Here is a 24,338-nt window from a genome sequence, read left to right as displayed (position 1 = left end):
TGGAATGTTTGTTTTGTGGTGGCTTTCATTTCAGCATTGTGCCCAAGAGGACGCTATGATGTTCCGTGACAGAGGGATGGTAATCTGGGGAAATGTTGAGCAATGGGGATCTGGGGTTTCAGTCAGGGGAACCAGAGCCTGATGATGTGCTCACGAACAGCTCATCTGGAACAGGAATTTGCAGGCTCCCTTCTCCTCCTCCTCCTCCTCCTGAGGTAGTCACGGATGTCATGGTGGCAAGGGCTGTGCCCTCATGGTGGCCAAGTTGTGGAGAATGCAGCAGACCACTACGAATGGGGACACCCACTCGGCGAGTACTTGAGAGCTCCTCCCGAGCGGTCAAGGCAGTGGAGCCACTGCTTCAGCACCCTGATGGTCTGTCGATGAGGTTCTTCGTGGCAGCATGGCTCTCATTATATGATTGCTGGACATGAGTGGTGGGGTTGCGGAGGGGAGTCATTAGCCAGGTGTAGAGTGGACAGCCCTTGTCGCCGAGCAGCCACCCTCAGATTCGACATGCTGGCTGGAAGATTTATGGCACTGCGGACTGGCGCAGGATGAGGGCATCATGACTGCTGCCAGGAAACCGGGCATTTGCCATCATGATGTGCTGGGCATGGTCGCACAGCAACTGCACATTAAGAGAGTGGTAGCCTTTGCAGTTACGGTACATCTCAGTATTGAGATGCGGTGCCCGCAAGCCACAATTGTGCAGTTGATGGCGACCTGCACCAGGCGGAAGCCCGCTATCCTGGCAAAACCATGCGCACGCTCCTCTGCTCAGAGAGAAGACAGTGGGGCAGATTTTGCAGTGGATATGATGGCATATCGACCTTGCGATCTGTCAAGTTACGACTTGACAGATCATCCGCACTGATGGGGCAATACTCATTGCTGGTGCAAAGTTGGGCTAATTTCCCACCAACTGCCCAGCAATTATGGATGAAAATGTTATGGTTACTGAAAGCAGGCACAGGAGCCTGTTTAATATAATTTGATATCTTGAATAAATACAGTACAATTTACTGTAATACGGTTTAATTAATGAAAAGAAAAATAATTAAATATCAATTTGCATCCCCCCTGTATATGTAGAAACACCCTCCTTTCTCCTCTGTCGCCTTATTCTGTAACTTAATTCCCCTGTGTAGCAATTATCATATCCGATTAACAGTAAAATACCTCTTAATGTCTCTTCACTTCTCTTTTGTTCTTTCATCCCCATTTCCCAGCCCCCAAACTGACCTTTTAATCCGTTTCATTTCCTGTGTTTTTTCAGTCCTGACGAAGGGTTTCGACCCAAAACGTTGACTCTATTTCTCTCTCCACGGATGTTGCCTGGCCTGCTGAGTTTTTCCAGCATTTTCTGTTGTTATTTCGGATTTCCAGCATCTGCAGTATTTTGCTATCGTCGTAGTAAAAGCCTGATGCTGGTTCCCACATATCTGTCAAGAGGAAACTTGGCGTTTCCACTGATTGGAGCAGCAGGCCCACGTGATCCTAGGTACGCTTCTGCACACGCTGCACCCCTGGGATCCATGGGCCATTATGCTGCCCAAAAGTACACAGCATTAGAGAGCAAGTTCGCGAAGGAGGGTCCCCATCAGGTAAGTTTGTATTTTATTCAGATGCCGGCAGCGTACTCCGTAGGGACGCCACCGATCGCAAAATCTGCCCCAAAGAAGTCCCTTCTCCTGGAGTGCAGAGCCTCTGTGACCTCCCGGGTGCAGTGATGGACACTGAATTGCGAGATGTTAGCTATGTCGCCTGCTCCAGCCTAGAAGGATCCGCTGGTGAAAAGATTCAGGGTCATGGTCAATTGAGGATCACTGGTAGTGCTGTCATCGCTGTGCTTTGAGGCTGCAGGTCTGGTTCCAAAAGGTGGCAGAGTTCTGTGATCACCTATTTGGTGAAGTGGAGCCTCCGAATACATTGCTACTGGCTTAGGGGCAGGTAGAAGTGCTCCCGGAAGACCCTAGGTCGGTAAGGCCTCCTGCTGAGAGCCCTCCTCACCCTCCTCCTCCTCCCTCTCCCACTACGAGCAGCTTGCCTCTGCTCCATCTCCCTGTCATGCTGCAGCGCGACGGGGACTGCAAGTAGAGCCCCCACGACTGGAAGCAAGTGGTGTAGTCAAGAGGCCTTCCGGTAGGAGCCAATGCCTTCCCAACGTCCAGCAGCATTCCCTGCACACTTTACCAACTTTAAAAATGTCTTCCTGCAAACCAGTATTGATATAAAGTCTGCAAGAGCCAGTACACGAGAAATAATCAACTTACCTGCAAGTTGGATGTATCCCTTTAAGTAGCGCTGGTGGGGGGTCCCTCGTGCAGCTGAATGCACGTTCAGCTGTGCGAGTTTAGGAGAGGGCATTGAATGAAGCGGCGACATCCAAAATGGCAGGTCATGCGTCAAATCAGCATTGCACGCTGACTGATGTCACGATCTGCCTACTCTGAATATCGCCGGTGCACGCACGTCCCACATGCGCTATCGCCCTTCCCAAGATGGTGACCAGTGCAGGCTGCGCTGGAAATGGGCAGCAGCGAGGTGGCTGCCATTTTTTTGCTTCAAACCGGCCATAACAGCCAGTGCTAATCACGGGAATTTCGCAGCCTGTGTAATTCTATGCAACAGGACTGACCAACTGACTGGCTGGCGCTCTTACCCTCTGGGTTATCGAACAAGAACGGCTTGTTCTCCTCCTCATCCATCTTCATGTACTTGTAGAATCCAAACCTGTCGGAAGCGAAAAGACAGAAATTTCAAACAAAACTGTGGTTATGGGTTCAGTTACAAAGCTTCAGTGCCTTGTGATGGATATTGAATTGTGGAAAAAAATATATTTAAGGAACTGGTCCCAACAGTACATGGTACCAATATAACTGTTATATTATGAGTAAGTATGAAAGCAGGTTTGATTAGAAGAGCAATATTGCAATTTACTCTCTCTTCTGTTTCTCCCCCAATATACCCACATAGCTTTATTTAGTCTCAGGACCTTCCATTATCCTACGTCAGAGCTGTTACTATGATGTTGAGAGAATCACAGACAGTGACGGGAAATAAATTCATCTACCATGTTTCAAAAATTAAATACTTACGCCCATAATCTAATTAGCTACCTCGACACTGCCGATTATTAATGAAGCAGCTGTAATGCAAATCATATGCAAGTGGGAAAACGGGAGGTGTGCAAATTATCACACTGTCCCAAAGTGAAAATCTCACATGCGTTATCTGATTGCAAAGTTTAACCTGCATAGTCTTAATCCACGGATATGTTTAATTTGGTTCGGAGTCCTCTTCTACCACTTAGCATTTTTGGTTGCGGGGTTTCAAGTAAAGGTGAGATTTTGATATCATGTTGTTGAAAGAATTGTGTGAAGTGAGGCCCTCGGTGTGCTTTATGCATTCAGTACACTCCAGCCTGTGTAGCATTATCATAGAAAACCAGATTTGGCTGCAACTGTTTGCAAAATCCAAGGGGGTTATTTTGGCCAAAGGGTAAAAACAGGCGCTAGATGGGTGCTGTGCTAATAAGAAATGCCTGTTTGAAAGTCCGGATTTAGCACACAATTTTCAGGCTAATTGATGATTATCATAATTTGAACGTGCCTGCAGGCGATAACCAGGAACCTGCAGGTTTAGCACTCAAGTGCTGAATAGATGCAATTTTCGTGGCGCTGTATAGAACATAGAAATATAGAAAAATAGGAGTAGGTCATTTGGCCCTTCGAGCCTGCTCCGCCATTCAATATGATCATGGCTGATCCTCTATCTCAATACCATATTCCCGCTCTCTCCCCATACCCCTTGACGCCTTTTGTGTCTAGAAATCTATCTATCTCCTTCTTAAATATATTCAGTGACTTGGCCGCCACAGCCTTCTGTGGTAGAGAATTCCACAGGTTCACCACCCTTTGGGTGAAGAAATTTCTCCTCATTTCAGTCCTAAATGTCCTGCCCCGTAGCCTGTGACTGTTACCCCTCGTTCTAGACCCCCCAGCCAGGGGAAACATCATCCCTGCATCCAGTCTGTCTAGCCCTGTCAGAATTTTATACGTTTCAATGAGATCCCTCTCATTCTTCTAAACTCTAGTGAATACAGGCCTAGTCGACCCAATCTCTCCTCATACGACAGTCCTGCCACGCCAGGAATCAGTCTGGTGAACCTTCGCTGCACTCCCTCTATGGCAAGTATATCCTTTCTTCGGAAAGGAGGCCAAAACTGCACACAGTACTCCAGGTGTGGTCTCACCAAGGCCCTGTACAACTGTAACAAGACATCCTTGCTCCTGTACTCAAATCATCTTGCAATGAAGGCCAACATACCATTTGCCTTCCTAACTGCTTGCTGCACCTGCATGTTTGCTTTCAGTGACTGGTGTACAAGGACACCCAGGTCCCTTTGTACATCAACATTTCCCAATCTATCACCATTTAAATAATACTCTGCCTTTCTGTTTTTCCTACCGAAGTGGATAACTTCACATTTATCCACATTATACTGCATCTGCCATGTATTTGCCCACTCACTCAACTTGTCTAAATCGCCTTGAAGCCTCTTTGCATCCTCCTCACAACTCACAATCTCACCTAATTTCGTGTCGTCGGCAAACTTGGAAATATTACATTTGGTTCCCTCATCCAAATCATTGATATATTGTAAATAACTGGGGCCCAAGCACTTGTGAAGGAATGAGCCATACCTATTCAGAAAAATACACCATCCTATGAAAGAAAAAGCCTTATTAAAACATGACATACTGGGTTTGGAAACCTAAAAGCCTCAACGATGGAAAAGCTGTAAACAGCATAGCAGCTTTTGAGATAAGATCAGTTGTTGACACTGAAACAATAGCCCTATTGAAGCAGAAGGTTAGAGCTTCCAGAAAGTCTGAGCTTTGGAGAGAACACAATGGAATGACCAGTTAAAAGTGTCATAAACCAACACTTTGAAATAAATCACATAAATGAAAGAAACATATGCCTTCATAAATATGACATCAAATGAAAGACAGGAGACATAATTCTTAATACAACCAACTGAGGTGGCTAGGGGGACAATGGTGCATCCGGTTGAAGTGTTTTTAATTTATATGTTGTAAAAAGATACACACAGAAGACTTTCATAAATATGACATCAATAGATGCACCAAGCATCACATTGTTTTTGTGTTGAACCTGGAACACCTAGGAGACACAAAGTCTGTAATACAACCATTTGAGGTGTTGTAAAAATGAAATCAAATAGAGCCACTACTGTCACATTGTTTTTATGATAAGCTTGAGATACCGACACAGCAGACATAATTCTGCAAGCTAACAGCTGAACTGACAGTAAGAATAGAAAGGAGTCAACAGAAAAATGACTAGAGATAATTAGCTTACATCAGCAGAAAACTTCAAAGGATATACCACTGCAGAAAGAGTATAAATATAGAACTTTCAAATGGGAAGACAGAATTCACTGGAAGGGGCAAAGCGATTCTCAGCTTCAGAGGCTCTGTAAGCCTACAACACTTTGAGTCTTGGGTAATCAAAGGTATTTGATTTTGGTGGCTATCCTGGAATATAGATTAAGAAATGTAAAAATGTTACGACGTTAAGATTTGAGAATAAGGTTCTCTGAGAGCTATTTGTTTTTGGAACTGTTAAAGTTGCGATTGAATCACCAGCTGTAATTACATGTCGGTTCTTTAATAAATCTATATATTTTTAGAATTGTCTCACATAGTGCTTCTGTATCAAACTCGCAAACTCAATCTCTGTACACTCTTTGGTGAGGAGTTGCAGAATTCTGGGGGAGTTTTCTGGGCCCTCATAATATCCGGAAGGTTACAGTCTAGTTAAACTTATTAAAAGTGCTATCTGGAGGATGGTAACATCTTCAGATTGTTCCTTTCCTTTAGGGATAGTCTGGACCTTTAGACCCAATTAAGCATCTCTAGGATTCGGCTACCTCTAACTTTAGTTGAAGGTGAACGTCTGGGGAATACGCCTGATCCGGGGTAGCCCGAAAAGGGCTAGGACTAGTAATTATCCCTTCACACTGACCCCTGTTGTACCCCACTAGTCACCGCCTGCCACCCCGAAAAAGACCCATTTATTCCTACTCTCTGTTTCCTGTCTGTTAACCAATTTTCAATCCATGCCAGTATATTACCACCAATCCCATGTGCTTTAATTTTGCACACTAACCTCTTATGTGGGACTTTATCAAAGGCCTTCTGAAAATCCAAATATACCATATCCACTGGTTCTCCCTTATCTATTCTATCAGTTACATCCTCAAAAAACTCCAGTAGGTTTGTCAAACACGATTTCCCTTTCATAAATCCATGTTGACTTTGTCTAATCCCGTTGATATTTTCTAAGTGTCCTATTATCACATCCTATATAATAGACTTTAGCATTTTCCCTATATGTAGCCTGCACACACCCACTTCCGCTGAAGGTGTCGAGTGTGATTGCTGGGAGTGGAAGGATTTCGCAAGGAGCAAGAGAGAGGGTGCCCAGGTTCTCCGATGTGGCACTGGAGATCCTGGTGGAGGAGGGAGAGAGGAGGAGGGATGTCCTCTACCCGTAGTGGGGGGAAGGAAGTTACAGAGGCAGCTGATGCGCCACATGTGGGAAGAGATCACCCGGGAGGTCACAGCCAGGAGCCCGGGCCCCTGGACATGGCTCCAGTGTGGCAAGAATTTTAATGACTTAACATGAGTGGTTAAGGTAAGATCCCATCTCACAAACACACGTCTCAATAACTGCACCACCACCAGCATCATAAACTCAACACACTTCATCCACCATCTAACTATACACTGACAATCACACACCCCACACTATTGCATTCTTCACAGGCACCACTCACACCTCAGGCACATCTCGCAGCTGTTCAACCATGTGAGGCATCACACACACACACACACACACACACACACACAAATACACCTGCCAACACACTCATTCACAATCGACACTCTTTCTTTTCCAGGAAAAATTAGCACATAACAGGCGGCAGCAGGACCTGACTGGGGGAGGGGAAGCATGAATTCATGATATCACTCCCCTTGAAGAGGCAGTGCTGGCCGTGGCCAAATTAGCCCCCAAGACCGGATAGGGACGGGGCACGCAGTATGATTATTGCTTGCATTCTGATGTTTTCTGCTGATGAAAATTCATTGAAAACCTTAATAACCAACAACCATACATCATAATACAAAGAAGTCACTGGGAAAAAAAATGGACATCTTTTATTTTTTTTAAATGGACAGATTTATGGGCCTCGGCTTTCCAATATGCCCTCCAAATCCTACCAACTTCTTATCGGATCTGGGACAGGTCCTCCATGGCATCCCAGCCTTCCTGCCATTTTCTGGGGCCAGTCTTGTTTGGAAAGAAGCTGTATGTACAGGAAACTCTCTTTTTCCCGGCACCTAAATAACTGGAAATCTCTCTTAACTGGCAAAATTCAGGAGTAGGTTCAAGTACGTTTTACTTCATATTCGTGGCCGTGTAACCGGGGTTCCTGGATCTGTGGCCATGTAACCGGGGTTCCTTGCACCTGTTGCCATGCAACAGGAACGCCTGGATCTGTGGCCGTGTACGGGGCTCTCGTACCTTAGTAAGTATACCTCTCTGTAATCCGGACTTTTTGATCAACTGGCACCACGCCGGTCTCGTCGGTGCCGGATAAAAAAGAGTTTCCTGTATGTTACGTTCATGCAAATGACTGCCATTGTATTTACTCCATTTCAGTGTTTGACCCAGGCATCCAGGGTTCTATGGCGGGTGGGAGGAGGCGGTGTGCCATGACCTTTGCAAATGGCTCAGGGGGGTATCTTTGTGGCAGAGGGAAGGCCCTCCCAGAGATGCGCCTTAATCGGTGGGGGAGGGGGTGGCAGTTGCCCGAGGAGGTGGAAAGCCTCGGTCGTGAATTCTAGATTGCATTTTAGAAATTTGCTAACGGCTCAATTAGAAACCAGAGTCTGGTCCCAAAGAGGACAGGTGGTGACTCGAGTTACAAAAACCTTTGTGAAGCTATTAAAGGGTATCAGATCGCCGTGCAGCACAGAAACATTCCAGGTAAGAAATAGCACACCGAATATTTTATGTATTTAAAGCAAGGCATATCTGGGTTGCTAATGCCATTGATAAACTCCAGTTCAGGGGACTAACCCTCAGCTTTGCCTAAAGGCCAAACAATCCCTCCTATCCAAAGCCCCACAACAGACGCGTGCCTTTTTATTTCACTGTTGTCTCAATCTAATGCCTCTGACATTCTATTTTTAAACTTTACTCCTGGGTTCTTACTTTTCCAGGTACAAGGGGCTCTCCCGGTAGAAACACTTATTTTCCGTTTCCATGTGAGTGAGCCTGGTGAAGTCATTTGGGTAGACGAAGGACAGGTAGACCTGTAGGAGTACACAAACAACATGGTAAGTACTGCACTGACCCCTGAGATCAGTCTTGAAAATGATTCCTTCGAATTTCACACATCGTATACAATGTGAAAAGTGAAACTCTGCTTTGAAAACATTCTGGCCATGAAGTTCTACCAGGGACTCCTGCTATAACTCTGGTGGGAGACTGGCAGAGCCATCCCAGAAAATGGCGGAGACCCGTAACTGGTTATGTCAGGTCTCTGGTGGTCTCTCGCCATTATTACAGCAAGAAGACTAGAAGAACCTCTGGGAAATTTCAGGGCCATTTTCTCTTCTAAATATATTTCTAATTGGGTTATTCTTATAATTGATTTCACTGTTATAATTTAATGGTCTATGATTTTTTTTCTTCAACTTTCCTGCCCGTTCCTAAAAGTCCGCAGAACAGTAACAACTTTCCTTTATGTAGAAAGAAAGAACTTGCATTTGTATTGCGCCTTTCACAACCTCAGCCAATTAAGTATTTTTTGAAGTGTAGCCACAATTGTAGTGTAGCAAATGCAGCAGGCAATTGGCGCACAGCAAGGTTGCACAAATAGCAATGAAATAAATGACCAAATAATCTCTTTTTAGTGATGTTGGTTGAGGGGTCACTATTGGCCAGAACACTGGGGAGAACTCCCTTGCTCTTCTTCGAAGTCTGCCATGGGATCTTTTACATCCACCTGAGAGGGCAGACGGGGCTTCAGATTTAACATCTCATCCGAAAGTCGGCATCTCCAACAGTGCAGCACTCCCTCAGTACTGCACTGAAATATCAGCCTAGATTATGTTCTCAAGTCTCTGGAGGCGAGCATGCTACCACTGAGCTATGGTTGATATCTTATGTTAAAACTTTCCAAGGCGCTCAGTTCCGATTCCCCTAATGTTTTACACATGTTGACACTTATGACTCTAGAACCTGAAGAGTCTGAGTTTCCCTTCTTGGCTCCTTCATTCTGACTGCCTTTATTCATAGGATGAGGGCTCACAGTTATGAAGAGCCACTTGAGAATGTAGGTTTTTTTTTACTTAAGCAGAAAGTATTGAGGTAACCTGATAGAAACATAGAAGATAGGAGCAGGAGTAGGCCATTCGGCCCCTCGAGCCTGCTCCAGCATTCAATGAGATCATGGCTGATCATCCAAATTCAATACCCTGTCCCTGCCTCCCCATGAAGGGTTATGGTAAAGGTAAATAGTGATAGACTGGCCGTGATTTCGCCGACTGAGGTGGGCCCGGGGCGGGTGTTGCGGTCCCAGCCTGCTGCCTACTGCAGCCCACGCTCTCCAAGTGATTTTACGTCCCGGCTCTCCCATGACTTCCTCCATATGCTTATGGAGGGAGTCACAGCACGCAGGGAAGTTCTCTTCCCTCCCCATGGGCGGAAGAGACCTCCCCAGGAGATCAACGCAGCCTGGTTGCACATTGCACAGGAGGGCAAAAGCAGGGATGTCGTCAGGAAGGCCAGGCTGCAGTGGTGCAAACCTTTCAATGATCTCAGTAGATCACGAAACGTTCCTGTCAAGCCACACTCAGCCTCATCCTGCTGTGCCATTTATCGCATCCCCATCACTCTGCCTTCCCTACCCTACTCCTGCACATCTTTACTCACACCAACTTACCTTGCACCTCCACCCATCCCTCTCTATCTACATTATCACTTCCCCATCTCACTAGCCACCCCTCACACTCACCCTCATCCTAGTCCAATCATACCAACTAACAACACACAAGGGTTGGCACTTGGGTGGTTTAGCCAATGTTCATGTGAGGTTTCTGGTAACGTGCTGTCAAACACCTTTATTTTCAGCACTTTGTGTTCTTGGAAAGATTTGTGTGCACCTTTGGAAGTGGCTTAGTGAGTTGTAGTGAATAGTGAGACATAAGGGTATGCCCCCACCCCCCGCAATGGTGATGAGTGTGAAAGGAATGGCTTGGGCATTGTAGGGGTGCTTTATGGTATTGGGGTGGGGTGGTGCCAACCTGGCGTATCATGTGGCGTCCAGGGTGTACAGCGTCAAGTGAAGTAAATATGGCCATGGTGAGGCCAACCCTATCATCCCAGGCAGCAATGTGGTTGGGTGCTGATGCCCTCTATACTGTGCAGCATCAGTTGATTGCGGAGAAGGCTGGTGTTGTTGTTGTTGCTGCTGGTGTGCGCGTTGATGCTGGTTTTGGGGCTCATCTTGGTGGGATTCTGAGCACCAAGGTGAGATATTTTCAAGGGCAACGATGCTGATGGAATAGATGGCAGGTGAGGTTGAGATGACAGAAGCGATCTGTCAATGGTGAGGGAGTTTGTTCCAATGAGGTGGCACTGGATAGAGAGTTGGCTTCAAACACTTGCAAGCTGCAGCAAGCTCAATCTGTCTTCCAAATGCAGTAACCAATAGTTTCTGAGCTTTGAAAGTGAACAGCTGTAACATGGGAAATAACAACAGAAAATGCTGGAAAAACTCAGCATGTCAGGCAACATCCGTGGAGAGAGACGAAGGGTTTTGACCTGAAACGTTGACTCTATTTCTCTCTCCACGGATGTTGCCTGGCCTGCTGAGTTTTTCCAGCATTTTCTGTTGTTATTTCAGATTTCCAGCCTCCGCAGGGGTCTGATACCACACACACTGTACTTGAGGTCAAGATGGCGGCCGTGACGGTCCAGTGCTGAGATCGCTCTCCCTGTTTCGGGCGGCCAGCTCTCGCCGCTCGCTCCCGCAACCGGAGCGAGGTGCTTGGCGAGTCGGGCAGAGGCAGCGCAGCGCGGTGAGCAGCATCAGCAGCCAAGCCGACCCGCTGGAGCACATCGGCCGGCAGCTCCTCGGTGGGAAGGAATTCCGACTGGGAGGAGGGGAGACGAGCATGGCGGCCAGAGGCCGACCCGTGAAGAGAGAGAAGTAGGCCCCGGGCCGTGGAGCGTGGAGCCGGCGACGGTGGAGAGGAGGCCGCATTGGAGCATTCACATCCCGACGATGTGTTCGGCGAGTCAGGCAGAGGAGCGCAGCGCAACGAGCAGCAGCAGCAGACTCACGACACGCTGCAGCACGTCGGCCGGCAGCTCCATTTCGGGTAACTCGCAGTCTGGATGGGAGGAGGGGAGCCGGGCATGGTGGCCAGAGCGGGAGAAGCAGGCCACCACACGTGGAGCCGGCAACAGTGAGGAGGAGGCCGCGGTGAAGAGGAGGACAGAGCGGCTGAGGGACATCGTGCTCCCACTGCCACGGGAAGCCATTGTATTGACTCTGAACGCGGCGCTGTATGTATAGCTGATGCGTCCCTACGGGGAACAAGCATTCCATTGTACTTGTTACATATGGCAAATAAATCTAATCTGAATCTGAATCTGAATTTTGCTATCGTAGCTGTAACATGGGATCTTTTATACAACTTTGGCAGCTGTCAGGTCATGAGATAATTCAATGCTGAATCCACTCACGACATGCTGAGCTGACGTGTTCCCCAAGCAGCAGGTAACCCATGGGGGAGCTTGTAAAATAACAGTTAGTTGGATGTTAACAACCCATTTAATGATGTGAATTGATTCCCCCGCCACTTGGTGACGGGTCTGTTTAGCACCGACAGACCCGACACCTGGAAGACTCGAGTGAAGGTGGGTTGACAGCGGGTTCCCTACCCACTGTCAATCTTTGCTATTTTGACAGCTGACCCGCCTCCGATCCCGCCCTCTGAGCGCTGGCAAAATTCAGCCCATTGTTTCCATTGGTCTGCAAGGCAATAACGAGGGGGCACAAATTCAACATCATCACAAAAATAATTACACAAGAGGTTAGAAAAAAATTATTACACAGCGGGTGGTTAGAATGTAGAATGCCCTGGCACAAACTGTTGTTTCAGCAGACTCCATAAGTTCCTTTATAAAGGAATTAGATGGTTTCTTGAAAAAGAGGAATACTAAGGGGCATGGGGAGTGAGCAGGAGACTGGGATTTGGCTAGATGGCTCACATGGAGAAAAACACCAGCACAGACTTGATGGACCGAACAGCTGTGGCATACATTTTATAATGCTTACTCAAGAGATCCATCCATCACAAAACTTAGGGGGCGATTTTGCCAGCCCTGGGGAGGTGGGTATGGAGGCATGACTGCCGGGAAAATGGCAGAATCTGGGGGCAGGTACTCATCCCGCCCCTAACACGCCTACGTGCCATCTTCCCAGGAGGCAGGTACCCAACCCGCGCTGGGGGCCACCTCTCCGAGGCGAAAAGGGGATTAGTGCCAATTAACTGCTTGTTAACAGTTAGTTAACAGGCAGTTTTTTTGAGAATCCCTATTTTCAGCCCTGAAGTATGGGCTTCCCGATGGCTCCGAACCTCGCCAGGGTCAGCGAGGCTGGCCGTCGGTCTGTGGGGGTCGGAGGGGCCGAAATGTCCGGTGTGCAGGTGAGTGATGAGCGCAAGTGTGGAGAGGTAAGTGTGTGAGGTGAGTGTAAAGTATTTTAATAAGTTTAACTTACCTTTACTTCTTCCTTCAGGTCTCGGGAATCCCTCAGCTCACTGGCACAGAAAGCAGAATGGCCACTGAACTGTTAAAAGCTGCACCCTTCTGCTTTCTGCTCAGGAGAACTCTCTAACTGAACCTGAGTGGAAGGACTCAACTTAGAGAAGAGATTGTCAGTGTTTGACAGCTTCACAGAGCCATCAAACGCTGACATTTCATCTGTCAAAAGCTCTTGACAGATGAAACGTCACTCACTGACCTCACCTGTTGGGCGGGCTTAACAAAGTCAATCAAGGGAAAATAGCATGGGTTGGCCACAAGTCGATAGGGGCAGGACTAAAACTCGAGAAGCAGCAGTCCCGCCTCCAACGCGCCCCCATTGAGAAAATCCAGCCCTAAGTCTGTTCCTGTCAAAATCACTCAGAATCTATTGTGGGCCTTTCTTTAATACTTATTAAACTCTGGACCAAAGGAAAGGAAGCATTTCTATTGATTATTTAGATCTTGTTAAAGCAGTACTTATGTTATGAATTCAGATCTGCTGCAAGGTTCAATGGTGTCAGTCGCTCCCTTAAGTGGTCTGGTTGTCTACTTCTTCACAAGTGCCCTGTATCTGCTAGTGCGATGGTGAGACCCAGGAGTGTGACAAGGTAACTCCCTTGTGATCCGGACTGGACCTCCATATACACTTGTAAAGGAGCACGTGTACTCCTGAATCAGCCGGAACAGTGCTGATAACACTCCGCCCACACTCCCCAGAGGCTGGGTTAGAAACTGGGTCCGAGCATCATGGCTGCTTCCCATTTTCCACTTGGATTTGCCTCGCCTGGGCGCTGGTTATACCAGGTAAAGGAGCACGTGTACTCCTTTAATCTCTCAAAAGGTGAGGTGGCATTTGACCGATCGTAAACTGCTTTATTCCACAATAGACAAAATATAGAGAACAATGAGGACAATGAAACTCACTTGGTAAATTCATTTTAACTTCTGTCTGCAAACTGTTACAAAAACAAAGACCACGAGTGTACTAACCCGTTTGAGGGATTCTTACTTAACGTAGAAAGATAGGCTTGCTCTGCTATCTGTCCTGCCAACAGTGCAGAGGTTTTTCCTCCCTCACAGCCTCTCTGCTGCATTGACGACTTTTTCCCAGCCAGTCTGTTGCCTTGACTACTTTTGCAGCCTTTCTGTTGCTTTACTGAGTTCCTGATGCCTGAATTGGTTTTTAAAAAGCTTCTCTTCAAAGGCAAGCAGAAACCACAGAAATGTGTCAACACCAAGGTGCTAGATGTCTCGAGTGACTAGACATTGCTAACAAGTAGCAGAGTGTCTATTGACTTCACTTTGTCAGCCAATGAGTTGGAGGTGGGGTGGGACTTACGCAGGACTCAAAGTCTATTTACTCAGCAAATAGAATCTATTTAAACAGCGCTCTAAAGCAAACAGTCTACACAGTCTATTTAAAAAGAGTTTCAATGAAATACAGCAAACAGAACTCATGACCAAAACTATAGCAACTTCTTCCGCTAAAAACAGAGCAAAATGCAGTGAGTGGAGGATAGTTACATAATACAAATTATGTGCGTAAAATCAATCCAATCACTTACATGAGTGCTGTCTCCAGGCATGATTGATGGGGAAATTATCCAATCATCTCCATTCTGGCTGGGAATAGCGGTGTCGCTCTATGCCCACTGTTTAGATATTCTTCAAAACATGAAAAAACAACTACCACTTGGATTGGCAACTCAACATGTGACTATCAGGAGCAACCAATCACTTTTAGGCAAAGCCACTGCTCAAAGGGCATTTTTAAACAACTCACATCGGGGTCCTGTTTGTAGAACAAAATGGCCACGGAATCCTGAATCGCCACACCTAGATCGATTTTCTCCATTCCATTTTGACCAGTACCATTGAGAGTGTGCAGAGGCAACAATGATTATTTAAGGCATCAGGGATTTAAATTATGAGGAAAAGTTAACGACATTGGAATTGTTTTCTTTGGAAACGAGGCGAGCTGGAGGTGACCTAATTGAAGCTTTAAAGATTCTGATGGCAATGCACAAAACCAAATGGGCAAAATGTTAACTACTTTTACATGAATTAAACATCAGGATATTAGGAGTAAGAAGAAAAGTCAGGTGAAAACTGAGTTGTGAAATAATTTACAAAGGAAGGACATTGAAGCAAACAGTACAAATGGGTTCAGGAGATAATTAGACGTGTTCTGGAGAGAGATGATTGAAGGTTATGCTGAGAAGGCAAGCAGGTGCAGCAAATCTACAAAAAAAAGAGACGGGCTTGTTGGGCTAAATGGTCTGTTCTTAAAAATGTTTATAAACAGGCGCTCTTCATATTTGAATTAACGTGGCAAACCCAGCACCCAACTACAGTAACCACTGATATAATGGCCCGGATTTTGCATTCGCCGTCATTACCCCTCTGAAACTGACCGCAACTTCAGGATTTAGCACATGTGCAGATAAATGCAGAAATCCTGAAGTTGCGGTCAGTCATTCACTGCTCCGCCACAGGTTGCGCTGTGGAACTCCCAGAGCCGGCAATCAGTTCAAATCACTTATAAGGATGAAAATTTCCCCTTTTATGATGGAATATCACTGTCAAAATCCCCCTAAAACTTTAAGCCTTATTAAAAAAGGTGTAACTAGGTTTTTAACGGCATACTGACTGCTGAACAACTGCTCTGGCCCATAAAAACTAATTTTATATTTGTAGAATGTCAAATTTTTCCATTAATATGATTAAGAATTATACATTTTTAATAGAATATATTTTTTTTAAGTCTATTTAAGTTTCTACCTTAATCATATGTATATGTCCCAATCTTTATTTTGCTCTTCGTAAAATTTATAAAAATTAATTAGAATCTGCATTTTACTTCCTGGTTTGCTGTCTGAGAATTCTTCAATGCGATTGGCTGCTTAGCCAGCTTGATGTCATCACTGTTGCTAGGCGCTTAGGCTTCACTTGATGTGGTGGCAGATTCAAACAAAGGTCGAGAGAACTGAAATTCACGCCACAAAGATCACTAGATCTTTGTGGGCAGCTTTCCTTGAGGTCAGCGAAGAGCGTCATCGCTTCGCCACTGACTGCAAATTCCGGGCCAATGTATTTGGAGTGTGACTGCAGTGTCCAATGACAGCAACAACTTGCATTTAATGTAGTAAAACACCCCAAGCTGCCTCACAGGTGTGTAATCAGATTAAAACTGACACCGAGCTAAAAGCTAGTGGACAGGTACAAAAAATCATTAAAAGGCGAATGGAATGTTGGCCATTATCTCGAGGGCTGGAATACAAAGGGGTGGAAGTTATGTTACTGCTGTACAGAGCTCTGGTTAGACCCCATCTGGAGTACTGCATTCAGTTCTGGGCACCGCACCTCCGGAAGGGTATATCGGCCATGGACAGGGTGCAGCACAGATTCACTAGAATGATACGAGGACTAAAAAGATTACTTTATGAGGACAGGTTGCACAGACTAGGTTTGTATTCCCTTCAATATAAAAGATTAAGGGGTGATCTAATTGAGGTGTTAAGATGATTAAAGGAGTCGATAGGGTAGATGGAGAGAAACTATTTTCACTGGTGGGAGAGTCCAGAACAAGGAAGCATTAGTGCTAGGCTGTTCACGGGTATTGTCAGAAAGCTTTTCTTCACACAAAGAGAAGTGGAAATCTGAAACTCTCTCCCCAAAAAGCTGTTGAAGCTAGGACAATTAAAAATTAAGGGATAGGGAACCAAATTAAGATACAGATCAGCCATGACCTAATTGAATGACGGAGCAGGCTTGAGGGACTGAGTGGTCTACTCCTGTTCCTAAGTTCCTGCCTATGTTCCCAGAAGGAGACATTAGGACAGATGACCAAAAGCTTGCTCAAAAAGGTAGGTTTTAAGTGCACCTTAAAGGAGGAGAGGCGGAGAGATTTAGGGATGGAATTCGAGAACTTAGGACCAACACGGCTGAAGGCATGGCCGCCAATGGTGTAGCAAAGGAAGTCATGGATGCACAAGAGGCCAGAATTGGAGGAAGCAGAGTTCTAGTGGAATGTATCACGATGTTGGTTGTTCTACCATTACACTGCCACTAGTGTAGACTAGCACTCCTCTTGTGCTAAACTTTGGCAATTGTAATTCTAACCAAATCACAAACAATGGTGTACAGGAAACTTTCGATTAACCGGCACCTAACTAACCGGAAATGTCGGTTAACCGGCAAAATTCAGGAGTAGGTTCAGGTAACTTTTATTACTTGCCTTCCTCCATGTGTTGCTGTGCAAGGGTGTGGCTGCAGCTGTTGCTAAGCTACAGTGACGCTTGCAACTTGTGGCCATTGTTTTGAACCTGTTGCTAAGCAACAGGGTTTGTTGCTTTATACGGAGCTCTCAGCTCCGTATCTTTTACTATAGCTTTCGGTTATCCGGAATTTTTGATGAACCGGCACCACGTTGGTCCCGTCCGTGCCGGATATAAGAAAGTTTCCTGTAATAAGACATACTTGGAGTAAAGTTCAGTGGTTTTATGAATTTTTCTTTCTTGTTCCTACAATGCTGCAAATACATGGTCTTCTCATTTCCACACCTCCACTCTATTGAAACTAAAACCATTCCCTAAAACCACTCCTTCGGTCCACCCTTTTTCTTGCAACGCACTGATTTTTTTAAAAACAATGCAATTTGCTGTCAACTCCCTGATTGAACTCCTCTTTCTCTTTTACTATTTTTTAACCTTGGTGGCGTCTGACCTTCAGGGGTCATTCGCCCAAGTTTCTCAAGAGATAAAGGAAAGCGGTCCCTGTGGAATGTCCATTTCAGACTGCTCAGGTATCCACATGAGCAGCTGCTGTCGCACAGCAGTCCCCGTAAGAATTCAGAACCCCTGGTCCAATTACTTTTTATGACTCAGCACTAAGTAGTGCCATGATTTTGAAAAGGTTGCATTAATTATGAGCAGTCATTTGGCTTCATTACCTCTTTAACAGCACACTGCCAGAGGGGGGCAGTGATGACTGTAACACGGAGAATAAATTAGTTATGTCTTCTATGGCAATGAACACCACACCGGCTGCAGTGATTATTCCTCCAGGCCCTGCAGTGAAGCTCCAGCACTCTATCACCATTTAAAATAAGATAAAATCATTAGTTAAATGAAGAAGCACTCAAAGATTTGAATATATTAGAAAAAATGGAAGTGTTGCTGTTGGGAGAGTGTACCAGCTGGGTCCCCCGAAGCTGCATCAAGGAGAGGGATGTAACACTTTTCTAGACTCCATTCATTTTTAGTATTCCTATTTATCCAAAGGAGCTACTGACAGAATAAGTTATGAGTGACACATTTATATAATCTTCGCTCATTGTATAGTTAACAGACGCAGGAGATTTCAGCCATGCTTTCAATTTGTGCCATTGGTATAAACATACTTTTTAAAACAGTAAAGCTGATGTATACATAGAGCTAGAATTACTAGTGGTATGTTGTGATATGGTGCACCTATGCAAAGTTTGTTTTACGCCACAGAATTTTTTTTACATGACAAATGCTTACCTTAGGAATAAAAATAAGAGCGCAATTGCTAGCATGGAATGCTCATATATGGGGAGAGCTGAGCTATATAAAACCATAATTCACAAGTTTGACACTAGATTCACAGGTCAATTAGAGGTCTTACTTTTCTTACACAGTTTTGTTTACATGAAACTCCCAAAGTCCAAACTGTATAGAACTGAGGGAGCGCTGCACTGTCAGAGCTGTCGTCCTTCAGACGAGACGTTAAACCGAGGCCCTGTCTGCCCTCTCAGATGGACGTAAAAGATCCCATGGCACTATTTTGAAGAAGAGCAGGGGAGTTCTGCCCAGTGTCCAGGCCAATATTTATCTCTCAATCAACATCACTAAACAGATTATCTGGTCATTATCTCATTGCTGTTTGCGGGACCTTGCTGTGCGCAAATTGGCTGCTGCATTTCCTACACTACAACAGTGATGACAAAAGTACTTCATTGGCTGTAAAGCGCTTTGGGATATCCTGAGGTCGTGAAAGGTGCTAACATAAATGCAAGTCTTTCTTTCAATTAAAAGCTATAGAAACATAGAAGATAGGAGCAGGAGTAGGCCATTCGGCCCCTTGAGCCTGCTCCGCCATTCAATGAGATCATGGCTGATCATCCAAATTCAGTACCCTGTCCCTGCTTTCTCCCCATATCCCTTGATCCCTTTAGCCTTAAGAAATATATCTAACTCTTTCTTGAATATATTTAATGAATTGGCCTCAACTGCCTTCTGTGGTAGAGAATTCCACAAGTTCACCACTCTCTGGGTGAAGAAATTCCTCCTCATCTCTGTCCTAAATGGCTTACCCCTTATCGTTAGACTGTGACCCCTAGTTCTGGACTCCCCTGCCATCGGGAACATCCTTCCTGCATCTAGTCTGTCTAGTCCTGTTAGAATTTTATAAGTTTCAATGCGATCCCCTCTCATTCATCTAAACTCCAGCGAATATAAGCCAAATTGACCCAATCGCTCCTCATACGTCATTCCTGCCATCCCAGGTATCAGTCTGGTGAATCTTTGCTGCACTCCCTCCATGGCAAGAACATCCTTCCTCAGATAAGGCGACCAAAACTGCACACAATACTCAAGGTGAGGTCTCACCAAGGCCCTGTACAACTGCAGCAAGACATCCTTGTTCCTGTACTCGAATCCTCTCGTTACGAAGGCCAACATACCATTTGCCTTCTTAACCGCCTCCTGCACCCGCATGCTTACCTTCAGCGACTGGTGCACAAGGACACTCTGGTCTCGTTGCACTTCCCCTTCTCCCATTCTATTGCCGTTCAGATAATAATCTGCCTTCTGTTTTTGCCACCAAAGTGGATAACCTCGCATTTATCCACATTATACTGCATCTGCCATGCATCTGCCCAATCACCCAACCTGTCCAAATCATACTGGAGTTTCTCGGCATCCTCCTCGCAGCACACACGCCCACCCAGCTTTGTGTCGCCTGCAAACTTGGAGATATTGGCCCAGAAATTCGGGTCGGGGGCTTCCCACAGGTGTAAGCCCCCGACCTGCACTTACCTTGCGCGCCGGCCGTTGAGCTGTAGGGCCCCGTGGAATTCCGATCCGGGGCCTGGCCCAACTGCCGGCGCGCAGTACTTGCGTGTCCCAGGGGCGCAATTAGTTTGATGCGTCCCCTGGGATCACGTGAGCCATGGGCAGCCAATCGGAGGAGGGAAAAGCCCATTCATAAGTCTGACAGGAAGACCTGTCAAGACTTATAAATACTATGGCCCCAAAATAGCAGTAAACCTTCAAATAAATTTTTACAAAATCACACTTTTTAAATAAACTATAAATTACATTAAATAACTATTTTAAACAATAATTTAAATTTTTGAAAAAAATAATTTTATATTCTAACGGGGCTAAAAATAAACTTACCTTGCTTTAAAGTATTTAAAAATAATAAATCTGTGGAAAAAATGTTTTAATTTTAATTAACTGACCACTTACCTTGTAAAAAGCAGGCCTTACGCCTGCTTTTTACATTTCTAAATCCTGCAGGCTTACGATCCCGGGAAAACCTGCAAAAAAAAACCTAAGTTCAAAGCGCACGCACAGCCTCTCCTCTCAGAGGATCGGAAGTGCCGGTTTCCCGCGCATGCGCAGTGCATGCAGAAAACCGGCACTTCCATTCGGCCTACGGGTGAGTACCCCGTGCATACTCACCCGTGGAGACCCGAATTTCTGGGCCATTACATTTAGTTCCCTCGTCTAAATCATTAATATATATTGTGAATAGCTGGGGTCCTAGCACCGATCCCTGCGGTACCCCACGAGTCACTGCCTGCCACTCGGAAAAAGACCCGTTTATTCCAACTCTTTGCTTTCTGTCTGCCAACCAGTTCTCTATCCAAGTCAATACCTTACCGCCAATCCCATGTGCTTTAATTTTACACGCTAGTCTCTTATGTGGGACCTTATCGAAAGCCGTCTCAAAGTCCAAACACACCACATCCACTGGTTCTCCCATATCTATTCTACCAGTTACATCCTTAAAAAATTCCAGTAGATTAGTCAAGCACGATTTACCTTTTGTAAATCCATGTTGACTTTGGCCGATCCTGTCACTGTTTTCCAAGTGCTCTGCTATTACATCTTTTATAATGGACTCTAGCATTTTCCCCACTACCGATGTCAAGTTTACCGGTCTATAATTCCCCATTTTCTCTCTACCAGCTTTTTTGAATAGTGGGGTTACATTAGCTACCCTCCAATCCATGGGAACTGTTCCAGAGTCTATAGAATTTTGGAAGATGACCAGCAATGCATCTACTATTTCTAGGGCCACTTCTTTAAGTACCCTAGGATGTAGATTATCAGGCCCTGGGGATTTATCGGCCTTCAAACCCGTCAATTTCCCTAACACCATTTCCCTACAAATACTGATTTCATTCAGTTCCTCCCTCTCATTAGATCCTATGTTCCCCGACATCTCTGGGAGGTTATTTGTGTCCTCTTTTGTGAAGACAGAACCAAAGTAATTCGTCTGCCATTTCTTTGTTCCCCATTATAAATTCCCCTGATTCTGACTGCAAGGGACCTACGCTTGACTTCACCAATCTTTTTCTCTTCACATATCTACAGAAGCTTTTACAGTCGGTTTTTATGTTCCCTGCAAGCTTACTCTCATACTCTATTTTCCCTCTCTTATTTAATCCTTTTGTCCTCTTTTGCTGAATCCTAAACTGCTCCCAATCCTCAGGTTTGCTGCTTTTTCTGGCCAATTTATATGTCTTCTCCTTGGATCTTATGCTATCCCTAATTTCCCTTGTTAGCCACGGTTGAGTCACCTTTTTTGTTTTATTTTTATGCTAAACAGGGATGAACAAATTCTGTAGTTCATCCATGCGATCTTTCAGTGTTTGCCATTGCCTCACCATCAACCCTTTAAGTAACGTTCCCCAATCCATCCTAGCCAACTCGCGCCTCATACCATCGTAGTTTCCTTTATTTAAATTCAGGACCCTAGTCTCTGAGTCAAATACGTCACTCTCCATCTTAATGAAGAATTCTATCATATTATGTTCGCTCCGCCCCAGGGAGCCTCGCACAACAAGATTGCTAATTAATCCTTTCTCATTACATAATACCCAGTCTAAGATGGCCTGATCTCTAGTTGGTTCCTCGACATATTGGTCCAGGAAACCATCCCGTATACACTCCCGGAATTCCTCCTCCACAATATTGTTACTAATTTGGTTAGCCCAATCTATATGTAGATGAAAGTCACCCATGATAACTGCTGTGCCCTTATTGCACGCGTCTCTAATTTCCTGTTTAATGCCATCCCCAACCTCAGCATTACTGTTTGGGGGTCGGTATACAACTCCCACTAACGTTTTCTGCCCCATGGTATTTGGATCATTGTGTGCTGTTCAGTGCCTGTAATGCCTGTGGTGTGGTGGGGTGAGAGGCCCACATTTTCATGCTGTGTCCCCACTGCACAAGGTGCATAAATATGCTGTGAGAAAGTACTTATGGCACCAAGGAGCTGTGCACCAGGTGTGTAGGCCTCATTAAAATATGCTAATGTGGTCACAACCCCATGAAGCATTCTTGGTGCCTAACCCTCGCTGCAGTCATTAAGTGCTCATTTAAAACAGGCACTTCTGCCAAAGTTATGGCAGTGAGCTGGAGAACCCTGCAGAAGTTCACCCCACCCCATCTACATATATATATATATCTAGCCACTTATATACACTTTTCTCAGAATAATGACAGTGTTGTGGAATTCAATCTCCAAAGCACCGGGATATCCCAGAACGGCATCTGATAAAAATGGAATTTGACTTATTCTGTCACTGTAAATCAGTCACCCTGATGTTATGCTCTACATGGCATAAATACTCCTATTGCTATAAAATAGAGAATCCTCATCCTTCAATGGCAGGCAGACGCCAGATTTTTCGGCTGCATGGGGCAGACAGGCACTGGCGATGTGCCTGGAATGGCGCAAGCGGCCATTGGCCCCGTCTAACTGAGGTAGCCTTCCACTGACCCCGCAAATTCTGGAGGTCACCAGTCGGTACAGTCCCAGCCATTACGTTGCGATCATGGCCTGTGGATTCTTGTGATCATAAGCATTTTCGTTACCCGCTATAGGTAGAGAAATAAATTGTTTGGTTCCCCTCACATATCACAGTAGCAGCAATAAATAAACCTGTGCATGTATCATGGGGAGAAGACACTTCCACTTTTTCAGTATGAACTGGATTTTTGACCCTCCACATATTTGCATTTTTGTAGATCTTATCTATTTTCTTAGTACACATGCATCTCTCTCTCCCTCTTTCTCATTCACACACACACACAATTATGCACAGATGTGGTTAAAATAACTACTATTATACAGTAACAAGGGTGGTTTCATCAAGGCCAGACCATCCCTGCCAGCTCAAAATGAAAGCATTTACTGAGGAATAATAAGTCACAGCTAATAGTGTGAAAATTTACATTTATCTGACCTGTTTTACATAAACTAAAGCACATACACCAGCTAATGGCTCCATATTTTAACAAACAGTTTTTCAAAATATAGCTTTCAATATTAATATTATGCCTTTATGGTCTTTCCATGTTTCCTTCATGGGTCAATGCATAAAATGCAATGTTTTGAGCAAAAGTACAAATTGCGATTTATTTCAAGAACAGCACCTTACCTACAATATCAAATAAGCAATCTCTACCATCTGTTTAGGATGCAGATTTTTATAATGAGGACCAAGAAATATAAAGCTGATGAAAATTTGAATTAATTTGTATCTTTCTATCTTGCTTTGCCAAATACCTCTGACACTGTACTTGCTGTTATGAAAAGGTTCTACTTAACTAAATATATGCAAATTCTGCACATTTATTCAGAACCCCCTACCGCTCCAAACTTGCATAATGGCACAGAGCTTCTGGAATTTGTCACACGACTACATTTGATAAAGAAGAAAACTCCTAAATATCGCAATTTACATTGATTCTCTGTAAAAGTTATCTCCGATAAAATTCCAAAGTGCATCCTCTATTTTGTTTTGATGTTGCTTTAAAAAAAAATCAAATTAACTGATTCCAAGTGGCTTTTATTGGAATGCTAAGAGCATTTTGGACACATTGCAGGCATTCTGAAAATGCTAAAAGAGTTAATCATTGGGGAATTCTAGACGGAGACAAAGTATTCGTACATCCTAATATCACCAGGGGTGTAGAATTAAAACTGGTACCAGCTTGAACAAAGATCTGACCTAAAATTGTAGGACAGTAGACTAATGAATGTGCCACTGTCCTTGGATAGATAAGGTTAACAACCTAAGAAGATTAAGTTAACTGACACCTTGGAAATGGATCCATGTGATTGGATTCATCATCTTTTTTGGTCACTAA

At 44.9% G+C, this 24,338-nt stretch overlaps 1 protein-coding gene across 3 annotated transcripts in view; it reads right to left on the bottom strand.

Annotated features, from left to right (window-relative positions):
* LOC147106611 (N-acetyl-beta-glucosaminyl-glycoprotein 4-beta-N-acetylgalactosaminyltransferase 1-like) overlaps positions 1–24,338 on the bottom strand; it is a 950,756-nt gene that overhangs the window by 89,969 nt on the left and 836,449 nt on the right. For all 3 annotated transcript variants that reach the window (XM_086007621.1, XM_086007622.1, XM_086007623.1), the window contains exons 12-13: positions 8,314–8,414; positions 2,666–2,736 (exon numbers count right to left, since the gene is read on the bottom strand). In XM_086007621.1, coding sequence (XP_085863747.1) covers positions 2,666–2,736; positions 8,314–8,414 — 172 coding nt within the window. The remainder of the gene's footprint in view (positions 1–2,665; positions 2,737–8,313; positions 8,415–24,338) is intronic.

The sequence above is a fragment of the Somniosus microcephalus genome, chromosome 15 (assembly GCF_052327205.1).
Source record: "Somniosus microcephalus isolate GS21.2 chromosome 15, FLI_Smic_1.0, whole genome shotgun sequence".
NCBI classification, from domain to species: domain Eukaryota; kingdom Metazoa; phylum Chordata; class Chondrichthyes; order Squaliformes; family Somniosidae; genus Somniosus; species Somniosus microcephalus.
This window is presented reverse-complemented; position numbering and strand designations above follow the sequence as displayed.